The sequence below is a fragment of the Mercenaria mercenaria genome, chromosome 2 (assembly GCF_021730395.1).
Source record: "Mercenaria mercenaria strain notata chromosome 2, MADL_Memer_1, whole genome shotgun sequence".
NCBI classification, from domain to species: Eukaryota; Metazoa; Mollusca; class Bivalvia; order Venerida; family Veneridae; genus Mercenaria; species Mercenaria mercenaria.
Genome location: NC_069362.1, coordinates 5,396,095 through 5,422,175, shown reverse-complemented (window position 1 = coordinate 5,422,175; position 26,081 = coordinate 5,396,095). Strand labels below are relative to the sequence as shown.

The 26,081-nt window shown below is 36.8% G+C and overlaps 1 protein-coding gene across 2 annotated transcripts in view; it reads left to right on the top strand.

Moving 5' to 3' along the window:
* The window catches only part of LOC123563088 (solute carrier family 15 member 4-like), a 46,213-nt gene that overhangs the window by 8,304 nt on the left and 11,828 nt on the right, over window positions 1-26,081 (top strand). For both annotated transcript variants that reach the window (XM_045355666.2, XM_045355665.2), the window contains exons 3-10: window positions 7,792-7,890; window positions 9,884-9,954; window positions 11,344-11,483; window positions 14,797-14,966; window positions 20,246-20,436; window positions 21,056-21,242; window positions 23,483-23,683; window positions 25,805-25,939. In XM_045355666.2, the coding sequence (XP_045211601.2) occupies window positions 7,792-7,890; window positions 9,884-9,954; window positions 11,344-11,483; window positions 14,797-14,966; window positions 20,246-20,436; window positions 21,056-21,242; window positions 23,483-23,683; window positions 25,805-25,939 (1,194 nt within the window). The remainder of the gene's footprint in view (window positions 1-7,791; window positions 7,891-9,883; window positions 9,955-11,343; window positions 11,484-14,796; window positions 14,967-20,245; window positions 20,437-21,055; window positions 21,243-23,482; window positions 23,684-25,804; window positions 25,940-26,081) is intronic.

The window sequence follows — 26,081 nt, the reverse complement described above, 5'->3', positions numbered from 1 at the left end:
AGTTTAATGATCAAGATTAGGTAAGATACTCAAGGCCATCATGGCCGTCTTGTTTATATGTAGCCTCAATCTAAAATCCTCTTTTTTCTTTAATTATATACATTTCTTTAAAAATGGTGTTAAAAACATTTTGGAAAGGGTCATGAGGCTGATTGATACCCTAAAAACCCAATATAATCATGAATATATTTAGAACGAGTTTTCACATTTGTTTTCATTTTTCAGTGCAGCTTTTACTACTCCCACACGATAATTTAAATGACAGCATGTTTATATTATTGTTTGATTGTTTATGGTTCTCATGCATCATTGAACTCAAAAAGGTTGTCAATGATAGAAGTTAAGTGCATACTGTAATGTTATCCAAAATATTTTCTGTATTGAAACATTTCACACTGGCCATAGCTTTATCAGATCAAGTGGTTCCAACGTTGTTTGAGTGGTGAATTTTACGCCGATCAGATGGAGAAATATGGCCGATACTACAAATTTCCGGTATTGTAAGTATGATTTAAAGGAGTTTCTACCCATTAAATAACGAATCAAATGAAAACGATGGGTGCACCTGGAGCGCAAATGTGTCTATGTTTTAGCACATATGTCCATTTAGCTGAGATTTGTGCCGTTTATTCAAACACTTATGTACAGTCCGGCGGGGGAAGCAGATTTTTGACAGTTTTTGACAATATCGCATCAAATATAGTGTTAATCGGGAACAAGTAACTGTTACAACACTTTTTATGTAAAGGGCTACCTCTTAAAACAAAGCGTGTGTATTTTCATAGAATTATTCAGGGTTATTTCTGAAAAATTGGCCGAAAACCTAATGCAGCGCCGTTTCGAGTGGGTCGCTATGCAACGCAGTCAAGTGGATACCGTTCTGTGTCTTACTTGCAAAGTCTTATCCGTCTTAAAAACAGTCATTATAGCCTAACAATGAATAAATTTAGAGAGTTTTATAGCATTATAATGATCCCGCCATTTCTAATATATTGTACTTTTACATTTTATGTTAGCTTAACATTTAACATATTTCTGTGGACATTGTCAAAAAACATCAACACAAAAACATAAAGCAAGGATGAACATCAAACAATATCATTAAGTAAATAATAGTAATAGTTCGTAAAAACTGTGTTTGAATAAATGGCAAAAATCTCAACTAAATGGACACATGTGCTAAAACATAGACACATTTGTGCTCCAGGTGCACCCATTGTTTTCATTTGATTCGTTATTTAACGGGTAGAAATTCCTTTAAATCATACTTACAATACCGGAAATTTGTAGTATCAGCCATATTTCTCCATCTGATCGGTGTAAAATTCACCGCTCAAACAACGTTGGAACCACTTGATCTGATAAAGCTATGGCCAGTGTGCATTTTAATGAAAATAATGATCAGACATGTTATCGTTTGAGTTATTGTGTTGGATTTATACTAATTTTCCCTTCTGTTGTATTTCTGAATATCAGATATGTAATTGAGATCAATAAGTAAAAGTTTTTATGCCCCCGAAGGGAGGCATATAGTTTTTGAACCGTCTGTCCGTCTGTCAGTCTGTCGGTCCGTCAGTCTGTCAGTCTGTCAGTCTGTCCGCAATTTTCGTGTCCGGTCCATATCTTTGTCATCGATGGATGGATTTTCAAATAACTTGGCATGAATGTGTACCACAGTAAGACGACGTGTCGCGCGCAAGACCCAGGTCCGTAGCTCAAAGGTCAAGGTCACACTTAGACATTAAAGGATAGTGCATTTATGGGCGTGTCCGGTCCATATCTTTGTCATCGATGGATGGATTTTCAAATAACTTGGCATGAATGTGTACCACTGTAAGACGATGTGTCGCGCGCAAGACCCAGGTACGTAGCTCAAAGGTCAAGGTCACACTTAGACTTTAAAGGATAGTGCATTGATGGGCGTGTCCGGTCCATATCTTTGTCATCCATGGATGGATTTTCAAATAACTTGGCATGAATGTGTACCACAGTAAGACGACTTGTCGCACGCAAGACCCAGGTCCGTAGCTCAAAGATCAAGGTCACACTTAGACGTTAAAGGATAGTGCATTGATGGGCGTGTCCGGTCCATATCTTTGTCATCCATGGATGGATTTTCAAATAACTTGGCATGAATGTGTACCACAGTAAGACGACGTGTCGTGCGCAAGACCCAGGTCCGTAGCTCAAAGGTCAAGGTCACACTTAGACGTTAAAGGTCATTTTTCATGATAGTGCATTGATGGGCGTGTCCGGTCCATATCTTTGTCATTCATGCATGGATTTTAAAATAACTACGCATGAATGTGTGACACAGTAAGACGACCTGTTGCGCGCAAGACCCAGCTCCGTAGGTCAAAGGTCCTAAACTCTAACATCGGCCATAACTATTCATTCAAAGTGCCATCGGGGGCATGTGTCATCCTATGGAGACAGCTCTTGTTTAAATGAACAATTGCAAGTTTTTAAATGCATCTGCAGATGCATAGATGGTAGATACAAGTATTTTACAATGTAAATATTATAAAGTGTATCTCTTGCTTTTGACTTAGCTCTCTCAGTGATCTAGGAAAAACTTGAAAACATATTAAGGTTCACATAATTAAGTTGTTTGGGTGTGAGTTAAAATGTTATCAAAGTTAGCCATAAGGAGAAAAGATTAATCATTGTTTATATATTTTGTATACTCTAGATAGGCCAAACTTTGGTGTAGATAATAAACTGTTCAAGTTTTGTAACTGGAAGAGTTAATGCAAAACTAGCATACTGCCATTAAATTTGAGACTGTTTTCTTGCAGTGTATATATGATATTAAATGTTGACTGCATGTTTTAAATGGAATAGTGCATTTCCTCTCATGAATTTGCCATTTCTTTTTAATAGTTGAAATGTAATCTCAACGATTTTTAACAGATTTATACCTTAATTTGGTAGTTAAATGCTATTCTGAAGTAAACAAGGAAATCTTTGGTTACCAGGCTTGCAAAAGTACTCTAGTATTATCACATGTATTTTCAATCTCAACAGGTGTGCTAATTTCATATCTGGTGCTTGAGGCCTTTGATGACACCATTTTTAGCTAGCTGTGATGAATGTCATAAGAGCTGGTGGTGTATGTAGACACCTTGTTTACAATTCTCATCATTTTTAATAACCACAACTGAATGAAACTTCAGGCATGCTGTACCCATGATAACACCAACTTAATGACATAGGTTCCATAAATCTTCAGTTCTTGCTGTCATTTTGATGAAATTATGTCCCATTTTGTGCATAACCATTTCTTTTTAAACTCTGCCATGGTCTTTAACTAAGGAGTTATAGTTTAGTAGTTAAACTATGAATCACATCACAATGAGACTTCACATATCCCTAAACCTTGATAGTAATACTAAATGTATTGCATAGGTTTCATAACTTTTACCATCATTTTGATGAATTATGCCCCTTTTGTACTTAGCCATTTTTTAGCTCAACTTTACAAATTATAAGGAGAGCTATCCTACTTGACCCGGCGTCGGCGTCTTTCCGCGTCCTCACCATGGTTAAAGTTTTTTTTTACACTTTCTCTTTTTTCTTCTTATCTCTGTAGTTACCTGATGGATTTGATTCAAACATCAAATAGTTATTCCTCATCATCACCCACATCATCTGACGTAAGGCCAGAGTTTTCTTATTTTTCGTTTTAAGGGAACGCCTGTCCTAAATATTGCAAAAATGGAATAAAATTAAAATTCATTTTCCCGAGTTTTATTTTATTTTTTCCGCCGGTCGGTTGTTTACAGCCCCAAAGAAAATAAAATTTATTGCATTTTCACCTGGACATAATTTCACAGGAAGGAAGTTTAACGCGCGCAGTCCACTCACCTGCTCGCATTGGCGAGTTAAGTCTGAGTAGGACGAGTGGATATCGCTGTGTACTCGACCGATCGGGCGAGTGTTTTTTTACGTCCTTACTTTACCAAAATTCAGAAATTACATCTCTAAAACGTCAACAAACTTTGAGATGGTTCAGTCGCTACCTGGATTGACTGGAATTTACCCGCGAATCGTAATGATATCAAAACGTCATGCCGATAATTTTCCATCCCACAAGCACGTTTGACCTATCGTAATAGCTAATTTACATCGACACGTACACAAAAACCGTGCGTAGTGCATTCATTTTTTAACATTTTCGCTTCAAGTTTTCAGCACCCCTTGAGAAATAATACAATCTGAATTCTATAATGATTTTAATAAGATATCAACAGAAATGTAGGCAAAATTCTATAAAAACGGTCGAATTTTCATATAATCATTTGTAAAAATTCAAACAGCGCAATCTTAGTTACTTATTTCTTTCTAAAAGTAAATAAATGATGAATACTATGGGCAAAAAATTCAGACTTTTGACCAGAAAGTACAAGAAACAGAATAAAAAAATCTTAAATAATGAAAAAGCGGCAGCAATTACAATACATGGAGTAAAACGATTTTTGTCAAACAGATTTCTGTTAGTGCAGCAGAATAGGTTACGTGACCTCATGAACGTAAATAGAACTGCGATTTTAAAATAAAGCAATGTGATGTCACTGCGGTTTTTAATAAATTTTAAATGAATCTTTGTACATGTATTTTTTTGACTAACAATTTAAAGTTTTTCTTGTCAAACAATAATGTAAATTCCTTTAGGGCAAATGGGTCACAGAGGTAGGATATCCACTATAGTAACAATCGTTTGAGACATTTACCTTTTATACGGGATATAGCACATTCGCTTGTGATAACAAATTAAAGAAGAAACTTTTTCTTGATTTCTATTTCTCAGCAATTTTAAGAACCGATGCGGTACGACCAGACAGTGATGTGTCACATGGCGCGAAAACATGACGTAATGCCATGACAATCTCTAGCAAAAATACGGCTTTGATCTCCATGATACTGACACTTCTTTTAGCTCTTTGAGGGGGTGTAAATTGATCATGAAAACAAGGTCAATTACTTAGTTTATCAACTGAATAATTACCGATAATCTTTAACGTTTTTTCTCTCTTTCAACACGGGTGGATGGACGATGATTATTGTGTCCAAATTGAGCTGATGGTAAACTTCATTTAAATGATTAAATTACTAGTAATACTAAAGTGCAGTCTGGCATATTCTATAAATTGTCTAAAGGTTGTCTTCCTCACATATTGTTTTCAATAGATTCAACATACAAGTTTGCCATAGAAAGGTAATACAATATCAAAGGTGCTTTGACATTAAATTTTATTCAAGACATTGTTTGCGAACAAATAAATGTTTGTAACAGCAGATTTTTTTTTTACATTTTTATTTCAATGGTGACCCGTCACACTTTACACAGGCTTGGGACTGTCTGGCATAAAGCAGCTGGTAGTGTTGGCAAAATCTCATACAGATGGTCCATTTCTTTTGTAACTTCAATAGAATTCATAAGTGTATAAAGAATAATAAAGAATACTTTTTATTGGAGACAATATTTTGACAAAAAGTGATGCAACTTCAGTACTTGAACTAAGTGTATTATAAAAAGGTGCAAATTACAGAGTTAAATGAGGTAAATTTTAATTTACTTTTTGCTAGATTATCTTTCGTTTTTCATCACTGAAAAAAAAACCTTGTCATCTGCACTGTGACTGTTATTCAAAGTTATTAAATACTGTATTTTGCTGATAAAACCCAGTATATTATGAGCTGGCATAAACTGAAAAGTTACCTCGTTAAAGATGATATTGGTGAAAGATACAATAAGTAAATATTACTTATAAAAAGCAGGTTACACAGCAGAAGATGCAAGCAAACCATTGAACCACCAAAACTACTACACTACTAGGCCACTTTACACCAGACATGTTTATTCTCTACTTGATGTCACTGAAATTCACTGTGGCTGTTGTTACAGATTAAATAATTTTTGTCTTCCACTTAAATTAAGTAAAACAAGCTTTCTGAATTTTAAAGACTTGCCAGTGTGAGTTTCAATGACTGAAGCAGTTTATTCACAAGCATGCATGAAAATAATTGTCTGGCATGTACATTTCGACAAAGTTTATTCAATGCTCATCCTGTATAAATGGCTTTTATAGTCTTAAAACATAACAATACATCACAATATTTAATACTGGACACAAACACAAGTAAACAAAACTTGAAACGAAAGTTCATCAAAATAAAAAAAATCTTTAAAAATTCTATTTTATTTTTATTTTTTTCCGAGATGCTTACTTTCAAGCTTTTTATTTTTATTTTTATTCCCTCCTCCCCATGCTCATTTTTGAAAAATCTCCCGTAAAACGAAAGATAAAAATACTCTGGCCTAAGGGCCATGACTTATCACCCTTTTTCACTTAGATTTTCAGGTTAAAGTTTTGATGCACTTTCACTATTTCTGTTATTACTGAATGGATTTGATTCCTACTTAAAAATAATAGTTGTTCAATAGTATCACCCACATCATATGACACAAGGTGCATAACTCTGACACAGATTTTTCATGAATTATTCGCCCTTTTTACTTAAAATTCCACATTAAAGTTTTGATGTACTTTCACTCTATCTCTGTTATTACTGAATGGATTTGATTCAAACTTTTCAACATCATCACCCACATCATATGACACAAGATGCATAACTCTTGCACTAATATTTTATGAATTATGCCCCCTTTTTGCTTAGAATTATACTTATATAGTGTTTTGATACACTTTATCTTTACCTCTCTTATTACTTAATATTTTTGACACAGACTCAAGCTATTGTGCAATATCTTCATCCACCATTGGAGTCATTAAACACTCCAGAGACAGCTCCAGTTTCCTCAGATGTGCCCAGTTTTCACTTCCCAGACGAAATGTTGACCATGGTCACCATGGTTTTTGATGGTTGACCATGAACTAACGTGGTCAACCATCAAATACCATGGTGAAAACATGGTCAGGACCACAGTCGGCCATGGTCAACCATGGTGAGATAAGATTGGCCATGGTTGACCATGGTGATTATTGACTATCAAAAACCGTGGTGCCATTTAACAAAACATGGTCGACCATGGTCAACCATGGTCATATGACCTTCATTTCGCCTGGGCCTCCAGCATCGAAATAGTCCAGCACGCTGTCTTCTGTGACAGCTCTTGTTTCAATTTTGTTTGCATGTTTTTTTGAGTTAGTTTCTCTGTTACTCCAGACTGTAAGTCCATTCTTGATGTCATTTTGATAAAATTATCTCCCTTTATATACTTAGATAAATACTAATACATTTAGTTTGATTGCAAGCTTCTGTTGTCATTTGTCTTCTTGAATGTATTTTGTAAATCCTGTGCTGTGAAGATGAATGGGGAATATAGAAACAGTGTCTCTCCCATCACAGCCCCACCCATCCAAAGGATATAAGGGGCATATTTTTTTATAACTTTAGTTTGTTGTCTTTCTTGATATTGGTCTTAGTATTCTGTCACTCCTCCCCCACCTACCCTACCTCCCACCACCCCACATTACCCTCCCTCACCTACCGTACCACCCACCACCCCACATTACTCCTACCCCACCTCATACCCGCCATTATCCCTACCTTATGCTCCCCATGTCCCCCCCCCCCCCCCCCCCCCCACCCTTAAAAAAGTCTCAGGATAAATAACAAATTCTTTATATTTACAAAGATAATTAGCTCTATATAAAGAAATATGTACCAGTCCTGTTCTTTCACTAAATCAAAATTGCACTCCAGAAGTTGCACAATATTTCTGCTGCAGATCTCATGTTAATATCTAAAACATTTATTTTCTAGGTACCGTGTACTTGATCCCAGTTATTGGTGGATATGTTGCAGACTCACTGGCAGGAAAGTACAACACCATTCTTGGATCTGGTCTTATATATGTGTTAGGTACAGTATTTTAAACTGTTGGCAACTGTTGATATAAATACTAATATAAGGGCTGACCATTTGAACTTCTTGAGAATATTTGCAGGTTGGGATTTCCCTTGCAGCCAAAATGTACGTTTTGCTTTGTATGAAAGCCAGAATATTTTTTAAGAACTTGAAGGCCAGAATGTTTTAGCTCACCTGAGCTCAAAGACTGAGCTCTTGTGATCACTCGCCGACCGCATGAGCTGATTATTGCATATTAAATAGTTTAAAATACTGAAAAATCACTGTTTTTCTTCTGTTCATGCAGAAACTAGAAACTTGTTTAGTGTAATTCATTTACCTAGTACAAATCAGATTCATCTGCATTTACAAATAAATGCTATTTGTGTTGTCATGGCAACCAAATATCCAAAGCACCCATGCACCATGAGAAGACGATTAGATTTATAGATAAAAGGTCAGTTATGAAACCATACATTGTTATTTATTAGTGAAATCTTTTGATATTGTCTCTCAATGTTCAAGTGTATGATGCCATGTTAGTGATATACACAATTTGTCAAGTGACATTACGTGTGCACACCATGCACAGTGACGTCATACTGCTTTCATGATGTTCTAGAGGTCACATATCTAACTACATTCGTTGACTTACTTTTCTTAAAAAAGTAAAGATAATTTCTTCAAATTTTCAAATTTGAAAGGTAAAAGAATGTTCTTCATGAATATTTTGTTAGGTCAGTTTTGATTGTTTTTAAGTACAGGTTTTGTCATGGATTGGCCCAATAAATATATTACATAAATAGTATTTTTTATTCCATTATCTGTCTGTTTGAAGCATTGTGGTTTGAGGATTTGAGTTTATTTAGCACAAATCTTCTTTTAACTTGAAAGAACACTGCTTACTTTAACCTTTGAATCCTATCCCATAAAATGTTACATTTAATACCTCTCTGAGGGGAAAAAAAAAGACAATATTAAATTGTCTAACTTCCTTGTTGTAAATGTAACACAAGTCATATGAATTCCCCTCGTGACTATATATATATATATATATATATATATATATTTAACAATGGCACATTTCCTAGTTCATTGTAAGGATAGTTATTTTCATTTATTATGTACAGTTCATAAATAATGTCATAATGTGGATGTGTATGAATAATACAAAATTCATTGTACTTTTAAATAAACTCAATCATATGTGTATGAATTATACAAAATGTACTTTTAATATATCAGTATATAAATTTTGTGTAAAAGTTTCATTCTTTTCCTGTTTCCCTCAGTAGCGTAGTGAAAGATGGTTGTTCACTTGGTACGTTTGAATTCTTCTATTTGAGGAAACCATCAAGGCTACAGAAGGTTGATGGTTCTTCCAATGGTACCTGAAAATTGAAAGGCAGTCAAAGCAAACTCATGTTATTCAAGGTCTTTTCTTTGTTTCAAGTTTTGCTCGAAATGTAGAACAATTTAAAATGTAATAATGTGTTCATGGTCAGTCTTCACTCCAGCATTGGTTGAAGGCTTTTTTAGTAGTTTTGAAATTGACCAGTGGCAGGGTTGCACAGTTTTGAAATTGACCAATGGCAGGGTTGTATTTTAGGAATGGTCTGTAGCTGTGAGCTTTATTGCCTTGGACTCTGCAATCCACCCCTACCCCTAAGACTGAATTAAAATCATCAAAAGATCTTAAATTCTTATTTCAAACCATTATGGAACAAACGCATATTTCCCTGTATTTGCTAAATATTCTACAAACCTTTACCCTGCTAATTTTCTAAAATGGACAGGTACATCATTCAATTTGGGCAAAACCATTTATAACAAAAAGGGGTGTTTACTGACTGAATAGCGAACAGTACAGACCATGATCAGCCTACATGGATGCGCAGACTGATCTTGGTCTGCACTGTTTGCAAAGGCAAAATCACTTGCTGCCAGCAAGCTAAAGGTTAAGGATGGGTAAAAGAACTCTTTAAATGTGTTTGCTGTATTTTTGCAGGTCTGTTCTTGCTTCCGGCATCTGCTGTGGACTACAGAAAGTGGTTTGGAGGAGAAGAGGACCTCAGTATTGTAAGTTATACATGAAATTTATCACAATAAATGTGCTGCCTGGTCATTTTGTTTCCAAAAATTCAGTGTTTTTCCAGGATGGTTAAACATCATGTATTTGTTTGAGAAGTCATAATGTGTATTTTGGAAAAAATGTAGCCTAATAGTGGTGAGAAACCACAAAATTCATGACAATTAGTGTCAAATGGATATTTGTGGTTAACCCTTACCCTGCTAAATTTCTATAATGAACTTGCCTATCTGTCAGTTTGGAATATTTATCTGCTAAAAGGGATGCTTACCAAAAAGATACTGACTGAATGGCAAACACTGCAGATCATGATCAGACTGCTTGGATGTGCAGGCTGATCATGGTCTACACTGGTCGCAAAGGCAGAATCAATTGTGTCCAGCATGATAAGAGTTAAACAGTACAATAGGCTTATTATAATAGTAGCTCGATCTGGGATGCTGTATTCGGCTCGAGTGTTTTTTTGCCAGATTGGATCTCATGAGGCGTGCAATCCCTGAGTGTGATCCAACCTTGCAAAATCCACGAGAGCCGAATATAAAATCCCAGATCAAGCTACTGTTATAATGACCCATTTATTATATACCTCCATCTTTTTATGCCCCCAGAAGGAAGGCATATTAGTTTTCAACTGTCCGTCCGTTCATCACAACGTGAACTTTTTGCATGAAGGCAACGTTAACTTTTTGCATGAAGGCACTTTACTCGCGAACCACTGAACCCAGGACCTTCAAACTTCACATGCTGATAGTACTGATTGAGTACATGACCCCTACTGACTTTGTAGGGGTCACCAGGTCAAAGGTAAAGGCACTGTGGGGGCATTTGTCACCATTAGTGACAGCTCTTGTTGTTTGTTGTTTTGTTATTGAACGGAATCTTTAGTCTTTATCGATGTTAAAATGGAACTTAGGGAAGTGTTTATGTGCGCTATTTAGAGAATTGTGCATATTAATGAAAGTAGTGCAGCAACATACAATACAAAAGGTACAATACGAAAAAAAAATTCTGCCTGTTCATATTTACTTGTGAAATACCAGCCAAATTTTTTTAAAGAATTTATGTAGGTATACTTGTATAATAAATAGTGAAATCATTAAGATTTGTGAGAGATTATTTTTGATGGTTTTTAAAGTTGTGTCAATTCACTGAATTAAATCCAAAACAGAAAAATAAACATCCCATTTATTTTATCCTTAAAAGTTGAAATTCATGCATTTGTATCCCTACAGTCCTAGTCTGAGTAGCCATTTTGGTCCAAACCATGAAATTTAATGCCCAAAACATATAGTGATTTCACAGTATTTTTTGAAAAAAAGAAAGAACAATATTCAGTTAATTAATAGAAGAAGTATGATATTTTCGTTTCTGCATTTAAGGATGCCAGGAAAGGCTATTTCTTCAGTGGCCTCGTGCTTGTTGCCATAGGAACAGGAGGGATAAAGGCCAATGTGGGACCATTTGGGGCCCAACAGGTTGATGATCTGGGAGCAGATGCTGTACAGTCCTTCTTCAACTGGTATAGTTATTTTACTAAAAATACAACAAACATACTGTGACAGCATTTTCAGAACTCTTAAAGCTGTATCCACATTATTATTTGGACTTGATTCAGTGATGTGAATTGGCACATGATAGGAAGTTGTTTAAGCGCATGGGAATGAAAATGAAATACAAATTTTAATGTACTAAAAATGTACTTTCAAAACTGGTTAGAAGTTGCCTTTGTTGTCTTCTTATTGAGCGATCCACATTTATTCAAAATGAAATTTTTAAAGACATGGAACTCAGTTTGTTGCTGTTGTTTATGTACAATTCTAGGCATATGCTTTTTAGCTCACCTGAGCCAAATGCTCATGGTGAGCTTTTGTGACCGCTCAATGTCCGTCGCGTGTCGTCCGTTGTGTGTCCGTCAACATTTTCTAAAAAAATCTTCTTGAAAACCACTGGGCAGATTTACACCAAAATTCACAGGAATTATCCTCGTGTGGCCCCCTTTTAAAATTATACAAAGAATTGAATTCCATGCAGAATTCTGGTTGCCATGGCAACCAAAAGGAAAAACTTGGCATGGCGTAGAGCCTTGATATTTGGCATGTGACATCATCTTATGGTCCTCTATGGAGAAAGTTCAAATTGTGCCCCTGGAGTGAAAAGAGGCCCAACCCGGGGGGCCCCAAGTTTAACATTGACTTGTATAGGAAAAAACTTTGAAAATCTTCTTGTCTGAAACCACAAGACCTAGGCCTTTGATATTTGGTAAATAGCATTGCATTGTGGTCCTCTACCAAGATTGTTCAAATTTTACCTTGAGGGTGAAAAGAGGCCCTGCCCAGGGGGGTCTCTAGTTTTACATATACTTATATAGGAAAAAACTTTAAAAATCGTCTTGCCCGAAACTGCAAGGAATAGCCTTTTGATATTTGCTATGTTACATTGCCTAGTGTTCCTCTACCAAAATTGTTCAAATTATGCCCCTTGGGTGAAAAGAGGCCCAGCCCTGGGGGTCCCAAGGTTAAAATAGACTTATATAGAAAAAGAAAAATCTTCTTGTCTGAAAGTCTAAGGCCTAGGCCTTTGATATTTGGTATGTTGCATTGCCAAGTGGATCTCTAACAAGATTGTTGAAATTGTACCCCTGGGGTGAAAAGAGGACCTGCCCTGGGGGTCACTTATTATATCAGTTATATAGGAATAATACTTCAAAAATTATCAGATCATATTTCCTAGACTGTTTATTTACAATTACCTGATGACCCCAAGTGATTAGGGGTCACCTGACTGCGACCTTGACCTGCTGACCTACTTTCATGTTTTTTAAGATACAGCCTTGAAATTTGGTTGACATGTACAGTTTTGCACACTTATTATAAAACTGACTTTCAGTGACCATGAATGTGACCTACTGATGTACTTTCTTAATATTTTAGCATCAGTTCGTTATTTGAAACATGTAGCTCTTATAACTCAGGTGAGCAATCCAGGGTCGTCATGACCCTCTTGTTAAACAATAGTAGGCACATGAAACCTGATTAGTTTACAGTTGACTCTTGTCATTTGAGATATCTTATATTTGGGTTTGTGTGTGCATGGGCATGTACATGTATTTAAACATATTTATAGTCACCACTGCTAATCTATATGGCTGACTCCTCCAAAAGACTGTTAGTAATTTTAGTTGAAGGATAGTGCGAGATACAGTATATGCTTCAATTCCAGAAGCTATCCGGGTTTTTAGCTCACCTGTCACGAAGTGACAAGGTGAGCTATTGTGACCGCTTGATGTCCGTCGTGCGTAGTGTGTCATGCGTCGTCCGTCAACAATTTCTAAAAAATCTTTTTCTTGAAAACCACTGGGCAGAATACACCAAACTTCACAGGAATGATCCTTGGGTGGCTCCCTTTCAAAATTGTTCAAAGACTTGAATTCCATGCAGAACTCTGGTTGCCATGGCAACCAAAAGGAAAAATTTAAAAATCTTCTTGTCCAAAACCACAGGGCCTAGGGCTTTGATATCTGGTGTGTAGCATCATCTAGTGGTCCTCTACCAAAATTGTTCAAATTATCCCCCTAGGGTCAATATGGCCCCGCCCCAGGGGTCACATGGTTTATATAGACTTATATAGGGAAAAGCTTTGAAAATCTTCTTGTACAAAACCACATGGCCTAGGGCTTTGATATTTGGTTTGTAGCATCATCTAGTTGTCCTCTACCGAGATTGTTCAGATTATCCCCCTATGGTCAAATATGGCCCCGCCCGGGAGTCACATGGTTTATATATAGACTTATATAGGGAAAACTTTGAAAATCTTCTTGTACAAAACCACATGGCCTAGGGCTTTGATATTTGGTATGTAACATTATCTAGTGGTCCTCTACCAAGATTGTTCAAATTATCCCCCTAGGGTCAAATATGGCCTCGCCCCAGAGGTCCCAAGTTTTACATAGACTTATATAGGAAAAAAGTTTAAAAATCTTCTTGTCTGAAACCACAACACTTAGACCTTTGATATTTGGTTTGTAGCATTGTCTTATGGTCCTCAACCAAAATTGTTCAATTGTACCCCTTGGATGAAAAGAGGCCCTGCCCTGGGTGTCCCAAGTTTTATATAGACTTGTATAGGAAAAAGCTTTTAAAATCTTCTTGTCTGAAACCATATGATCTAGGCTTTTGATATTTGGTATGATGCATTGTCTAGTAGTCCTCTACCAAAATTATTCAAATTATGCCCCTTGGGTTAAAAGAGGTTCCACCCTGGGGTCACTTAGTTATTATGTGAGTTATATAGGAAAAATACTTAAAAAATCATCTGATCCTATTTCAAAGACTGTTTAATTATAATTACCTGATGACCCCAAGTAATGTGATGTCACTTGACTGTGACCTTGACCTACTGACCTACTTTCTTGTTTTTTAAGATACAGCCTTGAAATTTTGATGACATGTACAGTTTTGCACACGAATCGTAAAACTGAATTTCATTGACCATGAATGTGACCTACTGACTTTCTTAATATTTTATCATCAGTTTGACATTTGAAACATGTAGCTCATATTACTCAGGTGAGCGATCCAGGGTCATCATGACCCTCTTGTTTAGTATGTGAGATGTAAAGCTCCAGTATATGGGTATCTTAAATGCATGTCTGCAGATTTAGTTGGTGGAGCAGGAGCTCCAAATCTCAACCTCTGGTATTGTAGTCAGACAGTGTTACCACCACTACTGCTGTGTCCACTTTTATCTTTGGTTAACAACAGTTACACTATTAGTCATGTGAGATTATATATCTGGTTCATAGCTCATTTAACCCCAAAAAAAATATTTTTCAGGTTCTACTGGTTTATCAATGCTGGTGCTGTGGTTGCATATTCCGGTGTGGCATATGTACAACAAGAAGTTGGTTTTGACTTTGGGTTCCTCATTCCTCTGATCAGTATGATAATAGCCCTAATCATCTTCATGGTAGCCAAAGCCAAGTACAAACATACACCAACTGGAGGTAACAACTTATATATTTTATATTTTATCACTATTTAGCCAGTGCTATTTTAGGGAGTGCTATTGCAACTGGCTATAGATCTAAATCAGCTACCAAGTTTCAAACTCACGTGTTTGAGTTTTCCTTCTGTTTCTATGTGACCGCATCACACAAATATTCTGGACGTATAAAAAAAATAGTCCCATAATTATTTTTCATAATCTTGGTATTATATTGTGCGAGTAAGAGCTACTGAGGACTACTGTTTAAAACTACAAAAACAAGCAGCAACGGATTCTAGAATTATGAACTTATATTCACATGCAAACTATTCGGAATCACTCAGCTTACTCTGTCTTTTGTATCAGTTTTTCTATATGAACCAACTATCGCGCATACCTAAAGTTCTACTCATAATGCAACACGCATAAATGAAATTCTGTGTGCTTGAATTGGTTAACAGCATGGAGTGACGGCATTTTGATCGATTAAGAGCATAAAGTAGCGCCATATTCTAGGAAAGTCTTACCTTAGCCCTTAAATATCACTCAGTAAGCTCTGGCTATCAGTTCTTTCAAGGCTTTGATATCATATTATACCTTATCTATAAATAATCGGTTCAAGGTCAAGATCACAACTCAAGGTCAAATGTTTGAGCCTGCCATTTTGTGTCTGCTCTGTATCTCATAAACCCCTTGAAGGAATTTTATAAATCTTGGGTCAAATGATCACCTCATCAAGATGATGTGCAGAACCCATGAGTCAGCCATGCCGGCTCAAGGTCAAGGTCACAACTTAGGGTCAAAGGTTTTGAGCCTCTCATTTTGTGTCCGCTCTATATCTTCTAAACTCCTTGAAGGATTTTCATGAAACTTGGGTCAAATGATCACCTAATCAAGACGATGTGCAGAACCCATGGGTCAGCCTTGTCGGCTCAAGGTCAAGGTCACAACTCAAGGTCAAAGGTTTGAGCCTTCCATTTTGTGTCCGCTCTATATCTCCTAAACCCCTTGAAGGAATTTTATCAAACTTGGGTCAAATGATCACCTCATCAAGACGATGTGCAGAACCCATGAGTCAGTCATGCCGGCTCAAGGTCAAGGTCACAACTTAGGGTCAAAGGTTTGAGCCTTCCATTTTGTGTCCGCTCTATATCTCCTAAACTCCTTGAAGGATTTTCATCAAACTTGGGTCAAACGATTACCTCATTAAGGCGATGAGCAGAACTTATGAGTCAGCCATGTCGGCTCAAGGTCAAGGTCACGAAAGTAAAAAACTTTTAAAATCTTCTTGTCTAAAACTGCAAGGCGTAGAGCCTTGATATTTGGCATGTGACATCATCTTATGGTCCTCTATGAAGCTTTTTCAAATTATACCCCTGGGGTGAAAAGAGGCCCTGCCCCAGGGGTCACATGTTTTACATAGACTTATATAGGAAAAAACTTTAAAAATCTTCTTGTCTAAAACCACAAGACGTAGGCCTTTGATATTTTGTATGTAGCATTGCCTTGTGGTCCTTCACCAGAATTGTTCAAATTATGCCCCTGGGTTGAAAAGAGGCCCTGCCCCGGGGGTCTAAAGTTTTACATAGATTTATATTGGAAAAAACTTTAAAAATCTTCTAGCCTTAAACTGCAAGGCCTAGGCTTTTGATATTTTGTATGTTGCATTGCCTTGTGGTCCTCTACCAGAATTATTCAAATTATTTCCCTGGGTTGAAAAGAGGCCCTGCCCTTGGGGTACCAAGTTAAACTTAGACTTATATAGGGAAAATAAACTTAGACTTATATAGGGAAAAAAAATTAAAGATATTTTTGTATCAAAGTCCAATGCCTTTGATATTTAGTATGTAGCATAGCCTGGTGGATCTCTAACAAGTTTGTTCAAATTATGCCCCTGGGGTGGAAAGAGGCCCGTCCTGGGGGTCACTTGTTATTATTATGAGTTATGCAGGAAAAAATACTTCAAAAATTATCAGATTATATTTCCTAGAATGTTTAATTATAATTACCTGATGACCCAAGCAATTAGGGATCACTTGACTGTGACCTTGACCTACTGACCTACTTTCTTGTTTTTTAAGATACAGCCTTGAAATTTGGATGACATGTACAGTTTTGCACACTGATTTTAAAACTGACTGAGGTCAAGGTCACAGGGGCCAACATTAATTTTTTGCATGAAGGCACTTGACTCGCGAACCACTGCACCCAGGACCTTCAAGCTTCACTTGCTGATAGTACTTATTGAGTACACCACCCCTACTGACTTTGGGGTCACCAGGTCAAAGGTCAAGGTCACAGGGGCCAACGTTAACTTTTTGCATGAAGGCACTTGACTCGCGAACCACTGCACCCAGGACCTTCAAACTTCACATGCTGATAGTACTTATTGAGTACACCACCCCTACTGACTTTGGGGTCACCAGGTCAAAGGTCAAGGTCACAGGGGCGAACGTTAACTTTTTGCATGAAGGCACTTTACTCGTGAACCACTGCACCCAGGACCTTCAAACTTCACCTGCTGATAGTACTTATTGAGTACACCACTCCTACTAACTTTGGGGTCACCAGGTCAAAGGTCAAGGTCACAGGGGACAACGTTAACTTTTTGCATGAAGGCACTTTACTCGCAAACCACTTCACCCAGGACCTTCAAACTTTACATGCTGATAGTACTTTATGGGTACACCAACCCTACTGACTTTGGGGTCACCAGGTCAAAGGTCAAGGTGCTGCGGGGGCATTTGTCACCATTAGTGACATCTCTTGTTCAATTGAACTTCATGAAATTTGGTCAGAATGATAGCCTTGATAAAATTAAAGTCAATTTTGAATACGGGTCATCTGGGATCAAAAACTAGGTCGCTAGGACAAATCAAAGAAAAAGGTTCTGTATGCAATAGAGGCTGTATTTTTCAATTGAGGTTCTTGAAATTTAGTCAGAATGATTGCCTTGATCAAATCTAGGTCAAGTTCGAATGTAGGTTACCTTGGCTTAAAAACTAGGTCACTATGTCAAATTGAAGAAAACACTTGTTCACACATCAAGAGACCACATTTTTGGTCCAATCTAAATGAAAATTGGTCAGAGTATTTGTTCCCATGAAATCACTATGTCAAACATGTTTACACTGTTATGGTGTGTTTCTCAGGTGAGCGACCTAGGGCCATCTTGGCCCTCTTGTTTAATTTTAGCATAAATTTCTTACTATTTATAGTAATGTATATGAAAATAAAATAGCAGTGGCCTGCCTTGTGTGCTTATTTAGTACTTCTAACTCTGCATTTTGTCACCTTAATTCTAGAGTGTTTTCCGACAATAACTTCAGAATGCTTGGGACTAGGATCATGAAACTTAATAGGGAGGTTGGTCATGACCAGCAGATGACCTGTATTGATTTTGAGTTCCAAAGGTCAGAGTGACCAGGAACATTTAAACCCTTTCCAGACAATAACTTGAGAATGCTTGGGCCGAGGATCATGAAACTTCATAAGGAGGTTGGTCATGACCAGCAGATGACTTCTATTGATTTTAAGGTCAGTAGGTGAAAGGTCGAGCATGTTCAGCTTCGACATTAGTTTAGTTCTGTGTCAAGACCATATTGTGGGGGTATAATTCATCACTCCTGTGACAACTATAGTTAGCCTTGTACAACTAAATTAAACAGGCTAAATTTTAGTTCAACAACTATGTAAGTAATGTAAAGTCATTGACACGCAAATCTTTAAACGTCATTTCCCAAACTATAAAAAAAAACACAAATTACGGCATTGTAGAAATAAGGCATCAATTTACAAACGACAATGTCCAACATTTGCAGTCAGCAATGTCCACATGGAAAATAGTCTTAATCATGCCAATAAAGTCTAATAGTCATGCCAAAGTAGGCTTAGTTGTGCCACTATAGTCTTAGTAGTACCAATAAGTACATAGTTAAGGCATGTCATTGCCATTTAGACCGCCTCGGTGGCCTAGTGGTAGAGTGTCCCCTTTGAGTGTGGGAGGTTGTTGGTTCGATCCCCGGCCGCGTCATACCAAAGACGTAAAAAATGGTACTAGCAGCTTCCTCGCTTGGCGCTCAACATTAAGAGGGTAGTGCTAGGACTGGTCAGCCCGGTGTCAGTATAATGTGACTGAATGGGGTATCAGGTCACGTGTCTACGGCGTGATATTCCAGTGAGGCAGCAATATAAAGTTGTGCATTGTGCACACTGCTACAAGTAAACACCGTCGTTTATATGACTGAAAAATTGTTGAAAAAGACGTTAAACCCCAACACACACACACACACACACACACATTGCCATTTAGTAAGTGTTTGATAATATTAAGGTGGATCTTTTAAAACTGGACCAATAGTCCTTATTTACCTATTTATTATATTCTCTTCCTCTCCTAACCTTATATGTTTTATATGAAAACTCAGGTAATAAAAGGTGGGCATATTAAAATTGCACTGACTGTCTGTATATTACTTCTTGTCCGGGCTGTAACTCTGCCATCCATAATGGGATTTTGAAATAACTTTTCATAAATGTTCACCATAATGAGGCGACTTGTCATACACAAGACCTAGACTCCTAGCTCTGGACAAGGTCACACTTAGAGGTTAAAGGTTGACTTGTCTGTTTCTTGTCTGGTCCATAACTCATTGATGAAGGGATTTTAAAATTACTTGGCATAAATGTTCCCTATATTGAGATGACATGTCATGTGCAATACCCAGATCTCCAACTCCAAGATCAAGGTCACACTTAGAAGTCAAAAGTGTTTCTTGTCTGGTCCATAACTCTGCCATTTATCAAGGGATTTGAAAATAATTTGACACAAATGTTCGTGTGTCAGGCTTATGACCAAGGTCTCTCGAGTCAATGCATTCTTGGGCATGCTTCCGGGGCATTTGTCACCAATAGTGACAGTTCTCGTTTTGTGCTGTTTTTGCATTTTAGATTGAAACAGTTGTGGAATAAAAACAGTCCATATTAAAAACTGGTTTAGGAATATGAAGATTGAAATACTGTCTTTATGTATAGATGTAGCTTTGAGTTTTACAAAACATTTGAGTGTAAAGTAATTGCCATTAAACCAGTACCTACTACAATTATTGTGTGATGGAAAAGTGGTGGTGGTGATGCTGAACATTGAAAGAGGAACAGTTATGCACCTTCCTAAATGGCAGTTTAATAATAGTTTTCGAAGGGAGCAGATCCAAGATTCAAATATGTTTCAAGCTTAACTCCCATCTCAAACCTTTTATAATTAACAAATATTAAAATTTTCTTCTGTTTATTTTTCAGGCAGTATTCTTACATCATCTTTCAATGTCTGTTGTCAGAGTATTAATGGTTGCAATAATCCGTCATGGAAACATGCTCAGCAGGAACATGGGGGTTCATACAGCAAGGAAATGGTAGAGGGAGTTAAAGCTGTACTGAGGGTCTTACCCGTCTTTCTTCTAGTCATTATTTACTGGGCGGTGTACTCTCAGGTAAGGAAATGGTAGAGGGTGTTCAAAAAATACTTAGCCCATCATATTAATTGGGCACTGTGCTTTCAAGTAGATAAATAGTGGAGGGTGTTATAGACATTATTTACTTGACAGTTTATTTTAAGGTAAGGAAATGATAGAGGGTGTTCAAGAAGTACAGAGTATGTGTTTTACCAATCTGGTCATTATTTACTATGCTGTGTATTCCCAGATAAGAAACTGATGGTCATCAGGTAGTACTGGAGTTCATACCTGTCATCTAGTCATTATCTGCTGGACAGTGTACTGTACTCTCAGGTAAAGGAATGGTAGAGGGTGTTCAAAGCTATTGATAACTGGAGTATTTTGCTCATCTCTGTGTGTCCTCAAGCTGTTTGGTATTGTATTGCAGAGAGAGTTAAGATTGAGTTAAAGCATAATACATAAATGATCATAAGTAAAATAGTTGGATTGCTGTGTGGAAGAAACGTGAACAAATATTTTTTTGTTCCATGTTACAATTTTAACAGTCTTTACACTGTGACTGTTTTATAGGTCACTTTGAGTAAAAATGAAAATATGCAAATGAGATATAATATATAGAGAGATATTTTGCTTAGACGAAAATTTTCCCTTTCAGATGAGCACTTCATTGTTTTTGCAAAGTGAGAGAATGAACATCTCAGTTGGAGATGCAAAACTTCCAGCAGCTATGTTGAACATTTTCAACACACTTATAATCCTCATTCTAATACCTATAATGGACAGAATCGTGTACCCGCTCCTCGCCAGGTATGGAAAAAGTCCTACACATCTACAGAGAATTGGTAAGACTAATTGTTTCTTTAGACTAGAACAACGTAATATTCACATTTTTAAAAAAAAATTTAGATTTTTAATAAAATGGACACAGCTGTATATAAGGTACAGTTGAAACTAAGTACTTTGAAATCCCTTATACCAAGTTTAAATTACCACAAAGAAAGTTTCAATTTGTGTAAAATATCCCTCTTAATGTACGTATTTTCACTCTAATTAAGCCAAATTCAACAGCCACTTCAGTTGTTTTAAGAATTTTATGTTCATACAGAGGAAATCCTATGTACTGTAAAATCATTTAATTTTGTGGCATGAAATTTCGTGGTTTTAGTCAAATTGGCAATTTCATGGGGATATAAATTTGTGGATTTCAACTTTTGAACATGAAATGAATGGGAATTTTACTTGTTCGTTGGGATAAAATTTTGTGGATTGACTCAACCACAAAATCCACGAAAATTAGTTCCATGAATATTAGGATTTCACAGTATTTAGGACACGGTTTGTCAAAGTAAAGAATTGTTCCTACATGAAAGTGGGATCATGTGTTGCATATGTAAGTTTAGAAAAAAGCTATGAACAAAATGTGTTTCAAATTGCTTTTAAATATGCAGCTATAGCAACACATATAGTGAAAAACTTAAAATTGAAATGCTATGAAATCCTTTGTCTGTTATCTTATTATATGCCCGAAGGGACGTATTATGTGTTATGACGCCGGTGCTCATCTGTCTGTCCGTCTGCCTGAGCCCACATTTGCATACTTAGGTGGCTATAGGAAACAATAGGTAACTGTACTTTTTCTTTGATGTCTTTCAGTAAGGCTTTTATGTGGCTATTTTTATACCCCCGAAGGGAGGCATATAGTTTTTGAACCGTCTGTCCGTCTGTCGGTCTGTCAGTCTGTCCGCAATTTTCGTGTCCGGTCCATATCTTTGTCATCCATGGATGGATTTTCAAATAACTTGGCATGAATGTGTACCACAGTAAGACGACGTGTCGCGTGCAAGACCCAGGTCCGTAGCTCAAAGGTCAAGGTTACACTTAGACGTTAAAGGTCATTTTTCATGATAGTGCATTCGTGTCCGGTCCATATCTTTGTCATCCATGGATGGATTTTCAAATAACTTTGCATGAATGTGTACCACAGTAAGACGACATGTCACGCGCAAGACCCAGGTCCGTAGCTCAAAGGTCAAGGTCACACTTAGACGTTAAAGGTCATATTTCATGATAGTGCATTGATGGGCGTGTCCGGTCCATATCTTTGTCATTCATGCATGGATTTTAAAATTATTGGGCATGAATGTGTACCACAGTAAGACGACATGTCGTGCGCAAGACCCAGGTCCGTAGGTCAAAGGTCCTAAACTCTAACATCGGCCATAACTATTCATTCAAAGTGCCATCGGGGGCATGTGTCATCCTATGGAGACAGCTCTTGTTCTTTTATGTGGCTAAAAGAACAATAGAGAGAACAAAAGAGTAGCCACATAAATACCCATATGTAGGAATTTCAGTCCATCCGTCCGCAGTAGCAATTTTGTGTCCTCTCTGTAACTCTTTAACCCCTTGAAGGATTTCAAAGAATCTTGACACAAATGTTCACCACATTCAGTGACGTGCAGAGCACGTTTTTGATGGCTCGCTTCTTTGTCAAAGACACACTTAGGGTCAAAGGTCATATGACTTTGTTTCGTGTCCACTCTATAACTCTTGAACTGCTTGAAAGATTTTAAAGAAACCTGGCACAGATGTCTTGCAGCACTTGCCATATTGAATGCTGAATTATTTTATGTATTTGTAGATATAGGCCTCATTCTTGTTACACTTGCCATGTTGTATGCTGAATTGTGATATATTTTTGCAGGTATAGGTATGGTTCTTGCAGCACTTGCCATGTTGTATGCTGGATTGTGATATATGTTTGCAGGTATAGGTATGATTCTTGCAGCACTTGCCATGTTGTATGCTGGATTGTGATATATGTTTGCAGGTATAGGTATGATTCTTGCAGCACTTGCCATGTTGTATGCTGAATTGTGATATATGTTTGCAGGTATAGGTATGATTCTTGCAGCACTTGCCATGTTGTATGCTGAATTGCGATATATGTTTGCAGGTATAGGTATGATTCTTGCAGCACTTGCCATGTTGTATGCTGAATTGCGATATATGTTTGCAGGTATAGGTATGATTCTTGCAGCACTTGCCATGTTGTATGCTGAATTGTGATATATGTTTGCAGGTATAGGTATGATTCTTGCAGCACTTGCCATGTTGTATGCTGGAATGATGGAAATTATCCGAAAGAACGACATCAGAGACAATGGCTATATAACTCAGTCACTTTCAAAGGATGAATTTAACGCATCACATTTGTCCATGTTTGCTCAGATACCAGAATTTGCTTTCATTGGATCAAGTGAAGTGTTTGCCAGTATCTCAGGTACTAAGGTTTACATTTTGTATTTATGCCATTAAAAATGAGTTTCAGTTTATTAACCCTTACCCTGCTAAATTTCTATAATGAACTTGTCTAGCTTCCAATTTGGACAGTACCATTAATGTTGAAAGGGGTGCTTACCAAAAAGGTACTTGCTAAATAGTGAACAGTGCAGATCATGACCAGACTGCATGAATGTGCAGGCTGATCATGATCTGCACTGGTCGTAAAGGCAGAATCAGTCGTGTCCAGCATGGTAAGTATTAAAGAAATGGCCGTGTTTAATTACACTTAAAACTGAAAATCCTTCTGTCCAAAATTTATCAAACTACGTCTTGAAGCATTTCAGGAAGTAATATATGTATTCCTCCACTAAATTCAAAGAACTTCTTTTTAAAGGAAAGGAAAAAGATAGCAATAGTAAGACTCTTTACATCTAGGTCTCAAAATTGGTCTGTATAAAGATATATGTCTAACACCTAGTCAGTATATGGTCTGTATAAAGATATATGTCTAATACTCAGTCAGTATATGGTCTGTATAAAGATATATGTCTAACGCTCAGTCAGTATATGGTCTGTACAAAGATATATGTCTAACGCTCAGTCAGTGTATGGTCTGTATAAAGATATACGTCTAACGCTCAGTCAGTGTATGGTCTGTATAAAGATATATGTCTAACGCTCAGTCAGTGTATGGTCTGTATAAAGATCTAACGCTCAGTCAGTATATGGTCTGTATAAAGATATATGTCTAACGCTCAGTCAGTGTATGTTCTGTATAAAGATATATGTCTAGCGCTCAGTCAGTGTATGGTCTGTATAAAGATATATGTCTAACGCTCAGTCAGTGTATGGTCTGTATAAAGATATATGTCTAACGCTCAGTCAGTGTATGGTCTGTATAAAGATATATGTCTAACACTCAGTCAGTATATGGTCTGTATAAAGATGTATGTCTAACGCTCAGTCAGTATTTGGTCTATATAAAGATATATGTCTAACGCTCAGTCAGTATATGGTCTGTATAAAGATGTATGTCTAACGCTCAGTCAGTATATGGTCTGTATAAAGATATATGTCTAACACTCAGTCAGTATATGGTCTGTATAAAGATATATGTCTAACGCTCAGTCAGTATATGTTTGATTACCTGTGGCCCGGAGGCTGCAGGTATATTGGAATGCAACAAGTAGTGTAGAAAATGGGGACTGGGTGATTTCACGTGACCTTATACCGATATGCAATTGGCTTATCACATTTATGGAACGCAGTTTTTTGCAATATAGCTGGCACTCTATATGGTATATAGAGAAATGTTTGTGACCTGAATTCCTCATTTATTATTTCATATAATTTATTCAAACTTTCAGCAATGATCAATATTGATACCTAGTTGTGCATAAGGGATTTCTTTTGAATTGCTCTTAAATTTCCTGGATTATGGTCCTGCATTGTCTTGCTCTATAATATTATGTCAACGAAGTCCAGGTGAAGGCATGAATCACATTTGTGATAGCTCTAGTAAAGTATTTCAAAAGTCAAGGAATGTGACCAGTTGAGCTAAAAGTTATGTTATACAATGTACATGAAAGGGAAATATACTAGTAGTTATTTTTGCTCAAAACAATAACTTTCAGAATTAAGAAAAACATATTTCATAGATCTACCTGTATATCATGTAGAATGGAGTAACATTTCCTATATTAAAGTGTAATGGTATATTTTATTAATTATTATAAAAAAATCAAGCACGTTATTCACTCAATCATAAGATTCTTTTTAGGCTGAGTGGTCACACATACATCCATAACAATTTCTGGTCTGTGTAACTTCTGGCCGCAGGAAATCTTTCGACTTGTAAACATTTGTATTTGTTTCAGTAGAAGCAAGCACTGGGATAAGGTTTTGTGTCAGAGATGAACTGTGTAAAAGAAACACTTCTATATATGTGTACAGTTAAGTGTCAGCCATGTTGTAAATAGCCCCAAAAAGTTTTCTTTATGTATTTTCATGTCAGTAACAATGATATTAATTGCATACTTCTGCAGTACTCTAAGGAGTAATAGGTCTGATATCTGTGATGTAAAATATCTTATTTATGATAATATTTTGCTTGTTGTAGGTCTGGAGTTTGCATACACACAAGCTCCACAGTTCATGCAGGGGCTTATCATGGGGTTGTTCCTGATGACCTCTGGTTTAGGAAGTTATGTTGCATCACTGATTGTAGCAATTGTTGGAGCATGGAGGAAAGATGGTATAAAATCAATTTTATTAGCTCGACTATTCAAAGAATAGTCTAGCTATTCTACTCACCCTGGCGTCGGCGTCACACCTTGGTTAAAGTTTCACATGCAAGTACATACAGCTATCATTTAAAGGCATATAGCTTTGAAACT